Source organism: Caloenas nicobarica, unplaced genomic scaffold (genome assembly GCF_036013445.1).
Source record: "Caloenas nicobarica isolate bCalNic1 unplaced genomic scaffold, bCalNic1.hap1 Scaffold_83, whole genome shotgun sequence".
Taxonomy (NCBI): domain Eukaryota; kingdom Metazoa; phylum Chordata; class Aves; order Columbiformes; family Columbidae; genus Caloenas; species Caloenas nicobarica.
The window spans coordinates 515,143-530,050 of record NW_027017717.1 but is presented as its reverse complement, the minus strand read 5'-3'; the positions used below and the strand labels follow the sequence as shown (position 1 = coordinate 530,050).

Genomic DNA, 14,908 nt, shown 5'->3' with positions numbered 1-14,908 from the left:
TTCATTTCCAATGACCCCACGTGGCTTTTAATACACAACACATCTAATTACAAACATACCAAACCAGGTTTCTTTCTGTCATAGGTAGTTTATTGTTTGAAAAAAATCTTACTATTTTCATTAACTGTAAAGAAGAAAAAGCAACTTGTATTGATAACATTAAAGCCATTATAAACTCAGTCAAACTTGAATTAAACACCAGTGTCAAAGTACTATCTAATTAGAGCAAATCCTCAAATCAGAATTAACAAATAGTGATGGACTACAACCAAACCATCACAATAATACAGAATCAAAACTTCTGACTTCCCCATTTTCATTTGAACATCATCCGCTCTAACTGTCTCTCTTGGGTTTTTTTGCACCTTCAAACAGCTGAGCATTGGGAAATCCTTCATTCTCATCCTCTTTTCTTCTCTTCCCTTGGAATCTCTGTTTACTTGCTCTGTCATCTCCCAGTGGGTTTTTCACCTCTTTCTCTTTTGAGTTTGTTGGATTTTTCATGCCATGGTGCTCTCTTCCAGAAGCTTTTTCAGGGCCATCTCCAGCTATACGACTATTTTCGTGGCGCTGCCCACCAGGATAATCCTCTCTACATCCCCAAGTATATGGCAAAATCTCTCGTCTGGTCTCAGGTGGATCGAACCTCTCTGGAGAAAAGGTCTCTCTGTTCACTGGAGGTCCAGGCTGAGCACCAGCAGCACAGCCCCTGTCAAACTTTCCAGACCATTCTCCATAGTTCCTTTCCCATTCTCTGTATCTTTGCTTTTCAAATGGATCCTGAAATTCAACAGATCTGCCATAGGCAGCTTTCATACCATATAGTGGAACTGCTGTGTGTCTGTTAAAATACTCCCTTTCTCCTTCCCCTTGAGGTGTCATCCTTTGAGTGCGAGCCTGGCCTCTAAATACTGGAGACCTTGACCGTGAGTGGTGATGACCACGCGACCTTGACCTAGAACGATAGTTATGACTCTTCCCTTTGCCTCTTCTTGGAGACGGCAGCAATGGCGAGTAGGAACGAGAACGACTCCGTGATCGAGAGTCGGAGCGAGTGCAGGAAGAGCCTGATCGTGACTTGCAGTGGGTATACGAACTTCTAGGGTAAGACAAAGCACCACAGGGAGACTTGGACCTTTAAAAAGCACAACACAGAAAAATAACTACATTATTTCAAAGCAGTCACTCTCCCCGTTTTTTTTCCTCTCAGATTTGGGTTGGTTGGGTTTTTTTCTCTTGCAGAGAGCAAGTTCTAAGGGCTACAGTGCAGTATCAAATAGCAAGAAAACATGATTTAGCCTGAAGACAGTCACGCTCGATTTTAAAATGCCAGTCTAGTCTATTTAACTTCACTGCTTATTTGGCAATTTGTAGAGGATGCAAAGCACTTGTACTGCAATCCTCCATACTATTTAATCCTACGTATTATTTAATCCTCCATACTATTTAATCAACACTTCCAGCCAGATGTCCCAGCAAAATCTTGCACATATCTTGAGCTCTGACTAGGAACCTTAAGTTTGACCTTTATTACAATTACAGTTTGAACTTTACTACGAAGAGACACCAAAAAACCAAAACATGGTCACTATAAGAAGAGGCCACACCTTGAATCCTGGTGTCAGTTTTGGGCCCCACACCCCAGGGCTCAAAAGGGCTGCACCAAGATCACCTCAGGGCTCAAAACGGTGGCCCCAGGGGCACCGGAATCGCCTCAAGGCTCAAAATTTCCGTACAATACTCACAGTTTCCAGGCTGGTTTGTCACCTGCTGAGCAAATTGCCCTGGCTCTCATTGGCTGACCTTTTGGAGTGGGGGGAGGAGAAAGAAAAAAATCCCATTCAGTTTATCTGAAGAGAAGTTTTTCAAGGAAATTCTGAGGTTATAGTTACCGGTTGTGGGGATTGATTGTCCTTGGGGGCCCAGGAGATGTGGTAAAGCTGCTTGTCTTGGAGCAGGAACCTGATACTCCTGGTGAATAAACGCAAACGCATGGAAAAGAAGCCCTCCTGAAATCCAAAAATCATGGTATATCTTGAAGTAAAACTTGCCTTCTCTTCTGACAAAGTGCTGATGGACAGAGAGGAAGATCTTGAAAGTTCCGCGCTTGTCACCAGAGCAGCAGGAGGTGTCATGAGTGGTGGCGGCTGCTGCCCAAGCTGCTTATGGACCCTTCTTGTGTAGCCAGTTCCGTTTCTGAAGTTGTTCACAATCTAGAGGCAGAAGAACCATTTACAGAAAGATAACATTACAGAACATATTCCAGAAATTTCAGCAGATCTACACACAAAAGCCTCTGCGGAGTAAAATTACTTGTGCATTCCTGCAAATGCCATCAAAGCTAAAATAAGTCAACATACAGAGATAGAAACATGTCACATTAAACATGGATGTTAAGGATTGGTATTTAATCCTTTATTTCATACTTTGGTATTTAAAGTCCTTCAGTGTTAACACCGAATTTGAATGTGAGGCAATCACGCTAAACAAAACTGTGACCTGAATTAGCCAGATTGTCTCTAAATTTAGAATTGTGACCTTCTGGAACAACAGATAATGTGTTTGCAAAGGAAATTCAGCCTTAAGCAATTTAACCTTGCTTAAGGAGTTGTAAATCAATATTTTTTACAAACGGGCTTTTCTTACAAACAGCTCATGTAAAAGTGATCGCGTTACCTGGCGTAGGAACTTGTTGGCAACTAAAGCATCAGGAGAAACATCCGTCCGGTGACATGTTGGGCATTTATGTTCCTCAGATTCCAGTAACGCTGTCCTGATACCTGTGAAGAATTAGAGACATCAAAATATTTTTAGCCAAACTAAGGACATTTTGTGGGTTCTAATCAATTATAAAAACACTTAGATGATTAATGGTTAAATATGGTCTGGAATTAAGGGCATGAAGCTATAAATGTTCAATAGTGTAAAAAGATTCTCATATGCAGCAAATAACTATGGAGTTTTGATATTTTGCTCTTGGAACATTTGAAGATGTAGACTGGGCTGTGTCCTGGTGTTCTAATTAGTCTCATTAGATGAGGCCGTGTCTGGATGTTTCGACTGGTCTTTTTTCCACCTTCTCATCCAGCGAGAAGCCACCAACCTCAAGGTTAATGAATAAAACACGTCTCAAAAACCATGAGTAGGCAGGTTTGAGTTCTGGAGCTTTGAACCAACTCTCTCAGGGAGAAGAACGCGGATTAAATTATATTTATTTCTTATATTTCTTTTCTGATCTTTTAAATGATATTTCTTTCTTATATTTCTACTTTCAGAAGAGCAGGTGTGATGCTTGGCATTAACAAACCCTTACATTCATCACAATAACTGTTTCCACAACAGGGAATAATGACGGCATCGGTCGTAATGTTTTTACAAATGAGACATAACAACTCCTCCGGAACAGGGTCGTTGTTTGAGGAGGAGGAGGGCGGTTCCGCTGGTAAAAATGGAGGTTTTTCCTTCTTCCCTCTCGCATAAGCTTCCCTGGAGGGGGGGATGGAAAATCAAAAAGTTGAAGATGGGCAAAGGAAAGCTTTTCCAAGCTTTGGATTTTATCAAAGAGAGATAATAGATGGAATTTGCAGGTTACCAGACAACGCTTCTTCCCCCGTAAGTACAGGTGCTGTGCAACTTGCTGGCATTGCCGCTCACACACTCACACGTGGTTTCTCTCGTTGCCTTTCGGGTTAGTCCAATTAATTCTGTACTTACGCATTAATAATCGGTATTGCGTATTTTCCGGTGCTTGTCAGCATCGCACCCCTTGTACTGGGATCTTCCACCTCCATCAGGAAACTCCTGGGAATTCCTGTGCTCTTTTTAATCCTGGGAACAGGCTCAAAAGTTTTGTCCTGTTATGAACAGAAATGCAGACATATCTCATCTGAAGACCCACACTTCAAATGACATTTCGATGACTACTTTAACTAGCAAAAGCTTTTCATCCTCTCCTTTTGCTCAGCATAAGGGTTGCAGGAAGATTCAACAAAAGACTTGTGTAACTAAAACACACAAATATCCAACAGGTGGGGTCAACAGAAACATCTCGCTTTTGTACGGAATCCTAAAAACTGCAAAACGTCATTAAAAAGAGTTCAAAACAGAAAATTTTCCAATAATACTGAAATAGATAAACAGGCATGAAGGATCACAGAGGATGATCTACAGCAATATCTATTGTCTATGACCTAGAAAAAGGAAAACTTTACATTTAGAATTCCAGGTTGCCTTGTATTTCGAACAGCTTTGCAACATTGCTGGACAACCTCTGCATTTCACCCCAAGAGAAACAATTCTTCATACGATAATATTAAAATTGAAAACTAAAAGATTTTTTTAAAAGCATCACCAGAAGTCCCCCCCAGTCTTACCCCTTTTGTCGGGCAGTTCTTTATATAGTGGCCGGGTTTTCCGCAACGGAAACAAGTGTACGATGGTGGAGGTTTCTTCACGTAACTAGAAGTTTTTTTGGGGAAAAAAAAGAAAAGTGTGTCATTCTTGTGAAAGCAAATGCCTCGACAAGTTTTCCATCGTCTTCAGAGAGGAGATCTGACATGACCAACACTCACGTGGCTGGATTGTATTCCCAGCAGGACTGAATCATCATGGCTTTTATTTTATCTTCTTCAGAAGCTTTGGCTTCAGCCAGGTTGGCCGTCTGTTCAACGGGGAATTAATGGTGCGACACACATGTTACGTGTTTGGAACTCAAAACTTTCAGCTCTGTTTGTACCTTTGTAACTAATCCCATTTTCTTCCCAGCCACGTGTAGAAAAATCTGTATTATCCAGGATTTGTAAGCTCTAGATAATTTGAAGGAGAAGATCTCCACTGTCCATTTAATTGAGAAAGATAGAAATTATTTGGACCTTCCAGCATCAATCGTTCAGATCAACCACTCCTGGTTTTGTTTTTGTATGCATTTATACGCTTTCATCCACAAATCAACCATCTACGTTCAACTTTTTATTAAATGGTTCTTTCATATATACATTATTTTTCTCAACGCTGATGCAATCCAGATCAACAACTATGAAATCATTTCCAGTAACATTTACGGAAAACTTGACAGATACTTGACTAATTTGAACCCAAACAGTTACAAAACGCATCCAAACCCCACAAAACATGACTAGGAATAGACTGTAATTCAAATATGGCATTTAATTCATCAAAATAATAAAGCAGAAAACTTTTTACAACACATTGCCTCCATGCTGAGCCAGTCTGCTCTCAACTTTACATTATTTTCCTGCATTTTTCTGAAACACTTAAATTTCTTCAAAAGCTGAGATGTCTGACACATGCTTGGACAGTTTTTCACATGTTAGCATAAAATTCCACATGAGATTGCAGAATCAAGGACACATTTAGAATTTAGATTTCAATTTCCTTTGGTGGCTACCTTCCAATCTAATTTTTTCCCAAAATGTACACAATTTAATTTCTGCAGTGAGAGAGGGAAGAAGTTCCCAGTGGGAAGAGATTTCTTGGAAATGAACTCCAGCCTAGAAATTCAGACATCATTGTGCAATCGTCCACGTTACAGAAACGCTTCTGTTTTGGCTGTTGCAAACACCCCTGAAATGTCCATCATTAAATTATTCCGTGAAAATTGTGTTAGCTTCTGGTGCAAAAGTAACGAAACGTATGAAAACCAGTCAAAACAGCTTCTGAAGTGCTGCTTCTTTGCATCTTGAAGATGAGCGATTCTGCAACGTGACGTTGGGGCTGAGAGATCACAGGATAGTGTCAAAATATACACACATTTTAAAGGTAAAATAAAGACCTTAAATTATCAAACATGAAGGTATTGTTCACATTGCAAGACTTGTGCAGCTATAGGTCGCCATATTAGATTTAAAAATAGGAAGAAACCACTTTTTTAAAAAGTATTTGACAAGAATATATACCTTATATTATATAGTAATACCTTAATAAGCTGTGCCAGAGAAGGAGGTGCAGGAGAGTCATCGATCTGTTCACAAAAAATTAAACGCATATTCAATTGTACCTTCAAGACAGAGCGTAGTAACAGTGGGACAGCAGCACAAAAAAAGCTGTAACGAATTCAAATGTTGCCACCTTACTGTTCCACAATCACGTGTGAACTTTCCAGCGATTTATTCCTACCACACTAAGTTCTGCTTTGAAATACATACAGAAACATGGGAAAAAAGCCAAATAAACTGTCTTTATGAACACAGAGTTTGTGTTGATACACATGCTAGTAAAAAAAGAGAAAAATAACTGTTTTCAAGAAATAAAAACCCATCTGAATTATTTGGAATACAATAAATGCAATTTACATTACAATAAAGACAAAATATAAAAAACACATAGGAGACACATAGTATTCAATCTAAGTGGCAAATCCAGATCCAGACCATTTACCAGTCAAGTATTTCCTTGTGTTTCTCATTTATATAATATTTTAGCAGCGGAATGACAGTGTTTGCAAACCTGAAAAGAACACCACTCCTTTCCCAAATGTAAATTCATAGTTGTGTAGCAACGATATTTAAATTCATGGCAATCTATTAAAGACATTTTTGTACTCAGAGGGGCCCCAACTAAATCACTTCAGTTACACAGTTTTAGGAACAAATCCCCAGGTATTTAAGGACACGACAAGGAATCACGGAGCTGCACGGAACTGTCCTCGCAACAACGACGTGACTCACTTTCTACCTTGCTGAGTCCAATATTTTTCTACATTGATTGGAAAACACATTATGTTAATGCTTGGAAAATTCATACAAGGCTGCGTTGGTTAAAATTCACCGTGGTGTGTGGAAAAAGGGTGAGATTATGTTTTTACATACTGCTTTTGATGTTCCGCTCACTGGCTCCTTTTGACTTCTAGAAGGAGAAATAAAGGTGATCAGAACTTAAATAAAGCATTCCGACCCAACAAAAAGCAGTGCAACCAGATTCTAAAACCCAAACATCAAAACTTGATGTTCTGATCGCCTAAGGAATGTGGAAATTTATTCTTATACATAAACTCTTCTTTCTTGGTGCATTCAGTGCAACTGAAAAAAAACCAAACCAAAATTACATTCCTACTTTGTGACAAATCACTCTACTCAGTCATCTGACAAAGACACACCAAAAATCTCTTTAGAAGAGTGTTTCTTTGTGGAAGCCCAAGCACTGTGATCAGGTGTCTGCCATGTGTAGCCACAAAAGCGCCAAAATACTAAATATGTCATAAAACATATGCTATATTGACTAAAAATAGCAGCAGAAATGTCATTTGAAAGCAGTTACAAGGGTTTTGTGTTATTTCGGAGCCCTGCAACAGACACCAAAAAAAAAAAAAGGTCTTAATTGACAGAAAGAGTTCTAAGGTAATCTTGAAAGCACTGCACAATGCAATATTTTAGGAAATATTTATGATGCTTGAAAACTTGCTGAGATTCCATATACTCATTGATCTGTCACTTCGTTCTTTCATATTTATTAGATCTTTAGTGTGCAAAAAAATCGGATTTGGGGCCTATGAACACCTGCTATCTCCCCCCTCCTCACCCAAATGGAAGAAATAGTCAAACACTGAGAATGAGACTCTTCCCAGATGGGAATAAATTCAAAGTTTATGCTACAACATCTTTACTATAAAAGCAAACACATAAACCAAGGAATCCCTCTGTGTCCAGGAAATGGTATCTACAACGTGGGTCTCAGAACAACCAACCTCAGAACAAACCCAGTTAAATCATCTGAAGAGTCACCGCTGTTGGAGTTCGAACCTCACCTCCTAAAAATGTAGGCTGGAAAAAGTAGGCCTAAAAATGTAGGCTTATAAAATGTAAGCCTAAAAATGCAGGCATAAAAACATAGGGTCAGGTCCATTCAAAACTATGGCATCACAAGAAAAATTAACAGCCGCTTTAACAAGCAAGATACAATCTGAATGCCTCTATAAACTAATATCCATAAAAAAGGTTAAAACACACTGAAACGCCTCACAAAGAATACAAAGCTCTATGAATACTTACAAAATGTGTGTTTTGCTGGGAGCTTTAACTGCTCCAGCCGTGATTCTTCCAGCAGTTTCCGATGAGTTCTTAGGGACTGGGGCGTTGATATCTGTGTATTCTGAAAACAACATAAATACAGGAAAAAAAAAATAAATTAGTCAATTCATGGGTGTATATTAATATGAGAATCCCTTTACAGATACAAAAGCAAAATTTTATACGTAACATCACACTTCTATCGTCTCCATGTGTGAACGGGACATTTTGAGAATGCACAAGGAGCAAAATATTTCTCACAGAAGAGCAAAAATACCCCAACTACTTGGGAAACTTAGACTGAGCCTAAAACACCGAGATCCCTCCACGAGGATGGTTTTTCTATTTATATTTTACACCACATTCGTCTTTAGACGAGGAGGAAAGCCATCAGTCCTTTTAGATTAGGCCCAAACAAAAACCCCAGCTACCTGAGACACTTAGACTAAGCCTAAAATGCAAAGATCCCTCCATGAGGATGGTTTTTATACTGTACTTTCACAATCTGGATATGTCTATATCTTTTAAAGCTCCATCAGCAGCTGTTTCCTGGGACCTGCTGGCAGTCTTATGAATTTGAAAAAAAAAAACCAGAAATTTAAAAAGAAAAGAAAAAAATGCTGCAGATCTACTTAGGCTCTGTGATGGTGGTTTGGTGCAGGGATCAAGCATAACATGGGAATATTTCACCATTTCTGCTCTGGTTTTCAGTGTATTACTCCAAAACACCCACCTGATGGCATCATTCCAACAGCAAACCCAGCGATTTGCAGCATTCACCTTCTTCAGGCAACTGAGAAATCGCTGGGCTGCAACTACCTCCTGCAGTGTCCCTGTCACCTGCAGTGTCACGGCATCCTCACCACGGTACCGGGCATTGTGACACAGGTTCTATGTCACCTGGGTGTGGCAGCCCAGCGCCCCCTAGGGGAGGGGGAGCCTGTCAGCCCTGGGCCTGTCACTGCCTGGTGTCCCTCCTGTCACTGCCTGCTGTCCCTCCTGTCACTGCCTGGTGTCCCTCCTGTCACTGCCTGCTGTCCCTCCTGTCACTGCCAAAAAAGTAGAGACTCTTCTAAAACAATCCTGCAGGGTTTGGGAGCTCTCTGCCCACATGCAGAGCCCTGCGATGGCTTCAGGACATGGAGGGGAGGGCAGCTGGTTCTCTCCCTCCACTGACCCCTTCTCGGCCACCTCTCCAGCAGCAGCACTTTGCTCCCAGGCTGTGCCAGAGCCACCCAAAAAGCCTTTCTCTTCCCCCTGGGGATCTAAAGGAGCAACGAGATGGGAAGAAACGGTCCCCTCTCTGCCTCAGAGCAGCCTTGCAGTCATTTGGGCCTTGCAAACATGGCCAAAGAACATGGCCTTGTGTGTTTCCTGAGGCTACAGAAGAGGGGACACCACTGGAAAATGAGTCCCCTGCCCCTGGTGATGGCTGAGCCCAACATGGGAACATCAATCCCAGCTAAGGGCTCCTTGAAGAGTCCGCACTGTCCCTCTAACTGCATTTCTACAAAGAAACAGCACTCAGGAATGACACAGATTCAAATCACGTATCTGTTTGGCCACCTCAGGTGGTGCTCCTTCTGCTCTGGACCTCCAGCCAGGGCCACTCCATCCTGGGCACCACTGATCTGGCCTTCAGTGGGTGGCATTGCATAGACATGGACCCCTGGGACATGGGTGGCACCAAAGGGGAGGGCTCCAAGCTGTATCCCGCTGAGACGGTCTTCTGCGGTTCTGTCAGCATCGACCAGAACATCTCAGGCCTTGATGTCAGTAATTGTGCTGTCTCCGGTCTTGGTGGCTGTGGAATGCAGACCTTGTAGGTGGGCTCCTCGGGCAGCCTGGCCTCAGAACTCATTGGTGGTAATTTGCTTCCCATGGGAAATTTCTTTTCGCCTTGTCCTGCTCTGCACCTCTGAGGGTTCACGGCCTGCGCTGGGCTCTGCTTTGGTGCTTGGCCTTTGAGCTCAGATTTGCCCTTGGCTTGGCCACTCATGGGCTGCTTTTTCCAGAGGAGTCCCCAGGGATGACTGGCAGACGCCTGAAATGACAGGACAGGAGGGGACGGCCTGATGACACGATGGGTTTGGGGGCCCATCCTGCCCCCACGAGCCACGTGCCTGTTTGCGCAGCCACCAGCAGCTCAGCCGATGGCTGCGCTGAGCTCAGGAGAGGAAATCCCTGAGCCAGGCCCCTCGGTGGCACACGGCTGTCCCCATGCACAGCTCAGGAGGCCACACTCGGCGCTCTCCTGAAGGAGTGGAAAGGAACCAGCCCTGTGAAGTGGGGGCTCCTGGCAGCCCCATCCCAGCCCTTCAGGCGCTGCCTTCACCACTGTTCAGCAGCAACGAACGGCAAGTGTTTGGGGCTGGGGAATGGGCTCCTGCTGGGACAGAAAATGACCTCGTGCAGACACCAGTCCTGAGCCCCCAGACTCACCTGACCCCAGAGCTGTTCCTCATCTCCATCGCCTTCTTACCCCAGAGCTGTTTGCGTTCCTTCTTAGTCAAGCTGGAATGGGCTGGCAAGGGCAGCTGAGCAAATCTCTCTGGAAACAGGAGGAGACGCCTTGTCAGAAGAGCATCACTGATTCTGCCAGCCCGGGTGACACGCAGCGGTGCTCAGGCCTCTTCCCAAAACATGCGAGAGGGCCGTTCTGCTCCCCTGACAGCGCCATCTCCAGAGGCCTCGCACCCTCCCCAACAGCGGCACCTCCGGGCTCCTCTGCGAACGCGTCAGTGGCGCCAGGTTCTGGAAAGAGGGGCTGGGTGATGCCAGGATGTGACAGACTCTCTTGGAGAGGTAATTCCCAAAGTGAGGACAGGCCCTTGAATCCTCACCCTTCTGCTGTAGCCAGGGATGGGCTTGCCCAGCCCAGCCCAGGGCTTGGTTCTTGTGAAGTCAAGCTTAGGAGAACAGGCTGTCCCAAGCTGGCGTGAAGCTTTGGTGCAAGTCAGAGCCTTTTGGCCATCATGGCCAGGGATTTTTCCATCAGACTGCATAAGCTGGTTGCCCGTGCTATGGAAATGAGCTGGGAGTTGCTTTCCCTTCCATGCCTTGCCTGAGAGGTGGCAAACCCTCTTTTTTCTTTTTTCTTCCACTTGCCCTCACCAGGGACATTTGTCAAGACCTTCAGAAGGTCCCTGGGCAGTGGTTTCTCCACCAACTCCAGTTCAAACCTGGATAGAAAGAGATGACACCAGCATGACCCAGGGCACCACCAGCCCTCCCGCTTGCTGGGATCACCTGCTCACAGGCAGAGTTTAGCACACTCGTAAAGGCCATTGTGTTCCCAAGTCGACTGTGCCCCATCCCCAAGGACTGTCCTGGGAGATGGGGTCACTGAGGAAGGAGTCCTGGTGACATGGGAAAGAAAGTGTTGCCTGAAATCCTCCATCTGACCCATCAGTTCTGCTCACAGGAATGGCCACAGGCCAGATACAAATGAGAGTCACTGCTCATTGTCCCTGCAGCAGGACACTCGTGGTCACATGGAGCAAAAGCCGCCAAACTGCAGCTGAGCGGCTGCTCAGCCAGAGGCCAAAGCTGCCGACGTGCTCACTGGGGACAGACGATGACACGGCCAGTGGGAGTCAGGGAAGCCACAGCTACCGTGTGAAGACACCACCATGTGCAGCAGCTGGGCAACCTGCAATGGAGGAACGTGGAGATGGCAGGGCATGCTCAATGTGGGCAAGCTCCTCAAGAGTGGAGGAGTTCAGGGCAGGAAGAGGTGGCGGGATCGTGGTCTTGCCTGGCCTGAGCAGCTGGCCGTGTCCTGGCCGGCCGCACACAGGCAGGGCTGGGGAACTGTGGTGGGTCTGCTCAGATGGTGGGGGGCTCTGGGAGTCGGGGTGCTGGTGCCTGTGGCCTCACGGGTGCCCCAGTGCCCACCTCACCTGGGCTGAGGCTGGAGCAGAAACTGTGTGTTCCAAGAGCAAATGGCACCTGGCAGCCCCGTGCCCAGGACTACAGCTCCCAGCATGGGATGGGGTGCTCCCTCCAGCTCTCTGAGCCATGGCCACAGCGTCCCCGGCCCGGCCTGGTGAGGCCTTGGCACAGGCCGCCCCGGGCAGTGGTGGAGTCACCGTCCCTGGAGGGTTTAAACCATGGGCAGATGTGGGGCTGAGGGACATGGCTCAGTGTGACCTTGGCAGTGCTGGGTCACAGCTGGACCTGGTGATCTCAAAGGTCTTTTCCACCCAGAAGGATTCGGAGCATCCAGGACAGACTTGGTGGCGCGGAGCAGCAGCCTCTGGGCCCGGCCAGTTGGCCCAACTCGGTCTCACTCGCTGTTGGCTCATCCAGCCCAGTTCAGACCCAGTGACTCAACCTCCACATTGAACCAGAAGAGGCTGCAAGATGGGCCCACGCAGCACACAGCTCTCAAAACCCCCTGTCCTGGTTTTCTTCAAAACAAGTTTCTCTTGTAGTGAATTTCCCTGTCAGCTAAAGTCTTCTTACTAACTGCAGTTTTCCTGAAAGTTAGGTACATGTTTTGGTAGACATAGCAATGGAACGCAAGGTCATTGATAATGATGCATTCCGCGAGATGTGCAGGCAGGAGGTGAACTGAAAAATTGACCAGCTAAACTATTCCATCCCATTCACGTCATACTTCATATAAAAGTGGGAGGTCACGAGGATCTCGTCCCTTTTTCCTTCTGGCTGACATTGGGAGAGGACCTTGCGAGTTGTCCCTGCGAACTGAGGCCTAGTGACAGACTGAATCCAGCTCTGGTCGGCTGGAGTGTCCAGTCCAGGACTTCGGGTGCCGGCCCTACACCTGCCGGAGCAGTTGCCAGGAGTTTCAAGATTGGTTTTGTATATTTTGTGTTATTTTCTCTATTTTATTAGTAGCATTAGTAAAACATTTTTAATTTTTTCCAGCTGTCTTCTCTCTGTCCTTCTTTCCCTCCCAATCGCCTGTCCTTAGTGGGGAGGGAGGAGAGGGAGGGGCTGAATGGGAAAGTGGGGGGAGAGGAGGTTAACAATACATCTGCCACGGTTTTATTGTCACCCCGCAATCAAACCACGTCAACAGCCCATAGGATGGGGATCGTATCATCCCATAAAGGGCAGCTCTCTCAAATCTGTAGCATGCTGACTTGTGCTACATCCGTGGCCAGTCTTCTCCCTGGAGACAAAATTTGGTGTTCTCCATTGAGGGAAAGTTGGTTACAGTTTAGCTGCTGAGCCAGCACATGTCTGCTCACAGGACTTGGCAGTATGTGCACAATCCTCAGGCCCTTGGGGGATAGCTGGAAGGTGTCAAAGGGAAAAAATCAAGGATCTCTCTTGTGATGGGAGGGAGCTCCTGCTGAGGAGGAGAGGGTTAAAGAGCCATAGACTTGTTGGAAATTGGGCCTCACTGATTCTTTTGCTTCTTAAATCAGTTAAGGGTATTTTTAAGGATTGTACAGTTATTTCTAAGTAACAGTAGCTGTTGGGGTGCAGTGTATCCTGTTCTTGCTGCTCTGCAAACATTCAGTGTGTTTAACAAGATGTGCTTGCAGTTTTAAAAGCCTTTAGTTGGTCTGGTTTGCAAGGACTATCAAGAAAAGCCTCAGCTAATTTTTTCATCATCTTGCATCTCAGACTCCTGGAAGGTTTTTCTCAATCTATTTTTCTTATGTTACCAAATAATCCAGGACCATTTAGTGGAGACTGTGTTTTGTTTATCTGTTCTCTTGATAAGTATTTCTGATGGTTTGTGTAGGTATTTAGGTATGTAGCTGAAATGCCTTAAGCTTGGTAAGACTTCAGAGTGATTTGTAACATGCAGGTTTAGAAATCTATGGAAAGTATTGATGTAGCTCTTTATTTAATTGCTTTATAAAGCTAAACTATTTCAGCTCTTCTGATGGCATGACTGGCTGTAGGAAAAGTGCTCTTCCCCTGGCCAAGCAAATAGTGCAGTTGGTGCTGAAATGGAGTCTGAGATCTTCTTTGACAGAAACTTCTTTTCTTGTTTATGTAGTACAGTGTCCTGGTTTTGTTAAAAAACAAGTTTCTCTTTTAGTGAATTTCCCTGTCAGCTAAAGTCTTCCTACTAACTGCCGTTTTCCTGAGTTAGGTACGTGTTTTCGTAGACATAGCAATGGAATGCAAGGTCATTGATAATGATGCATCCCGCGAGATGTGCAAGCAGGAGGTGAATTGAAAACAGACCAACTAAAGTATTCCATCCCATTCACATCATACTTTATATAAAAGTGGGGGATCACGAGGATCTCGTCCCTTTTTCCTTATGGCCGACATTGGGAGAGGACCTTGCGAGATGTCCCTGCGAACTGAGGCCTAGTGACAGACTGAATCCAGCTCCGGCTGGCTGGAGAGTCCAGTCCAGGACTTCGGGTGCCGGCCCTACACCTGCCGGAGCAGTTGCCGGGACTTTCATGATTGGTTTTGTATATTTTGTGTTATTTTCTCTATTTTATTAGTAGCATTAGTAAAACATTTTTAATTTTTTCCAACTGTCTTCTCTCTGTCCTTCTTTCCCTCCCAGTCGCCTGTCCTTAGTGGGGAGGGGGGAGAGGGAGGGGGGAGAGGGAGGGGCTGAATGGGAAAGTGGGGGGAGAGGAGGTTAACAATACATCTGCCACAGTTTTATTGTCACCCCGCAATCAAACCATGACATACAGGAAGACGGAATTTAGAATTAAACATGCAGGGGATGGCTTACCTGTGAGCCATGAGCCAGCCAATTGGGCTGAAGTCAGAGTCTATGATGTTGTGGGGGTTTGTTTGTTTTCTAAGTGATCTAGTGGTTGCGAGTGTGTGACATCTAATTCAATTCACTTTCTTTAGTCACAGCACTGCTTTTAAAGATCAGATCCGAAATGTGGAAATATTCCTTTCTCTTGTATCCTGAGGTCTTT

General features: G+C 44.8%; 1 protein-coding gene across 1 annotated transcript; it reads right to left on the bottom strand.

The window, feature by feature from the left end:
* Positions 1 to 336: 336 nt before the first annotated feature.
* Positions 337 to 10,495, bottom strand: LOC136002924 (E3 ubiquitin-protein ligase RBBP6-like). Its single transcript, XM_065658160.1, is given in 11 exon segments — positions 337 to 1,163; positions 1,893 to 1,971; positions 2,052 to 2,213; positions 2,677 to 2,780; positions 3,314 to 3,486; positions 3,715 to 3,854; positions 4,374 to 4,458; positions 4,572 to 4,660; positions 5,936 to 5,980; positions 6,828 to 6,864; positions 10,467 to 10,495. Coding segments are annotated over 11 exon segments (1,770 nt in total).
* Positions 10,496 to 14,908: the final 4,413 nt, after the last annotated feature.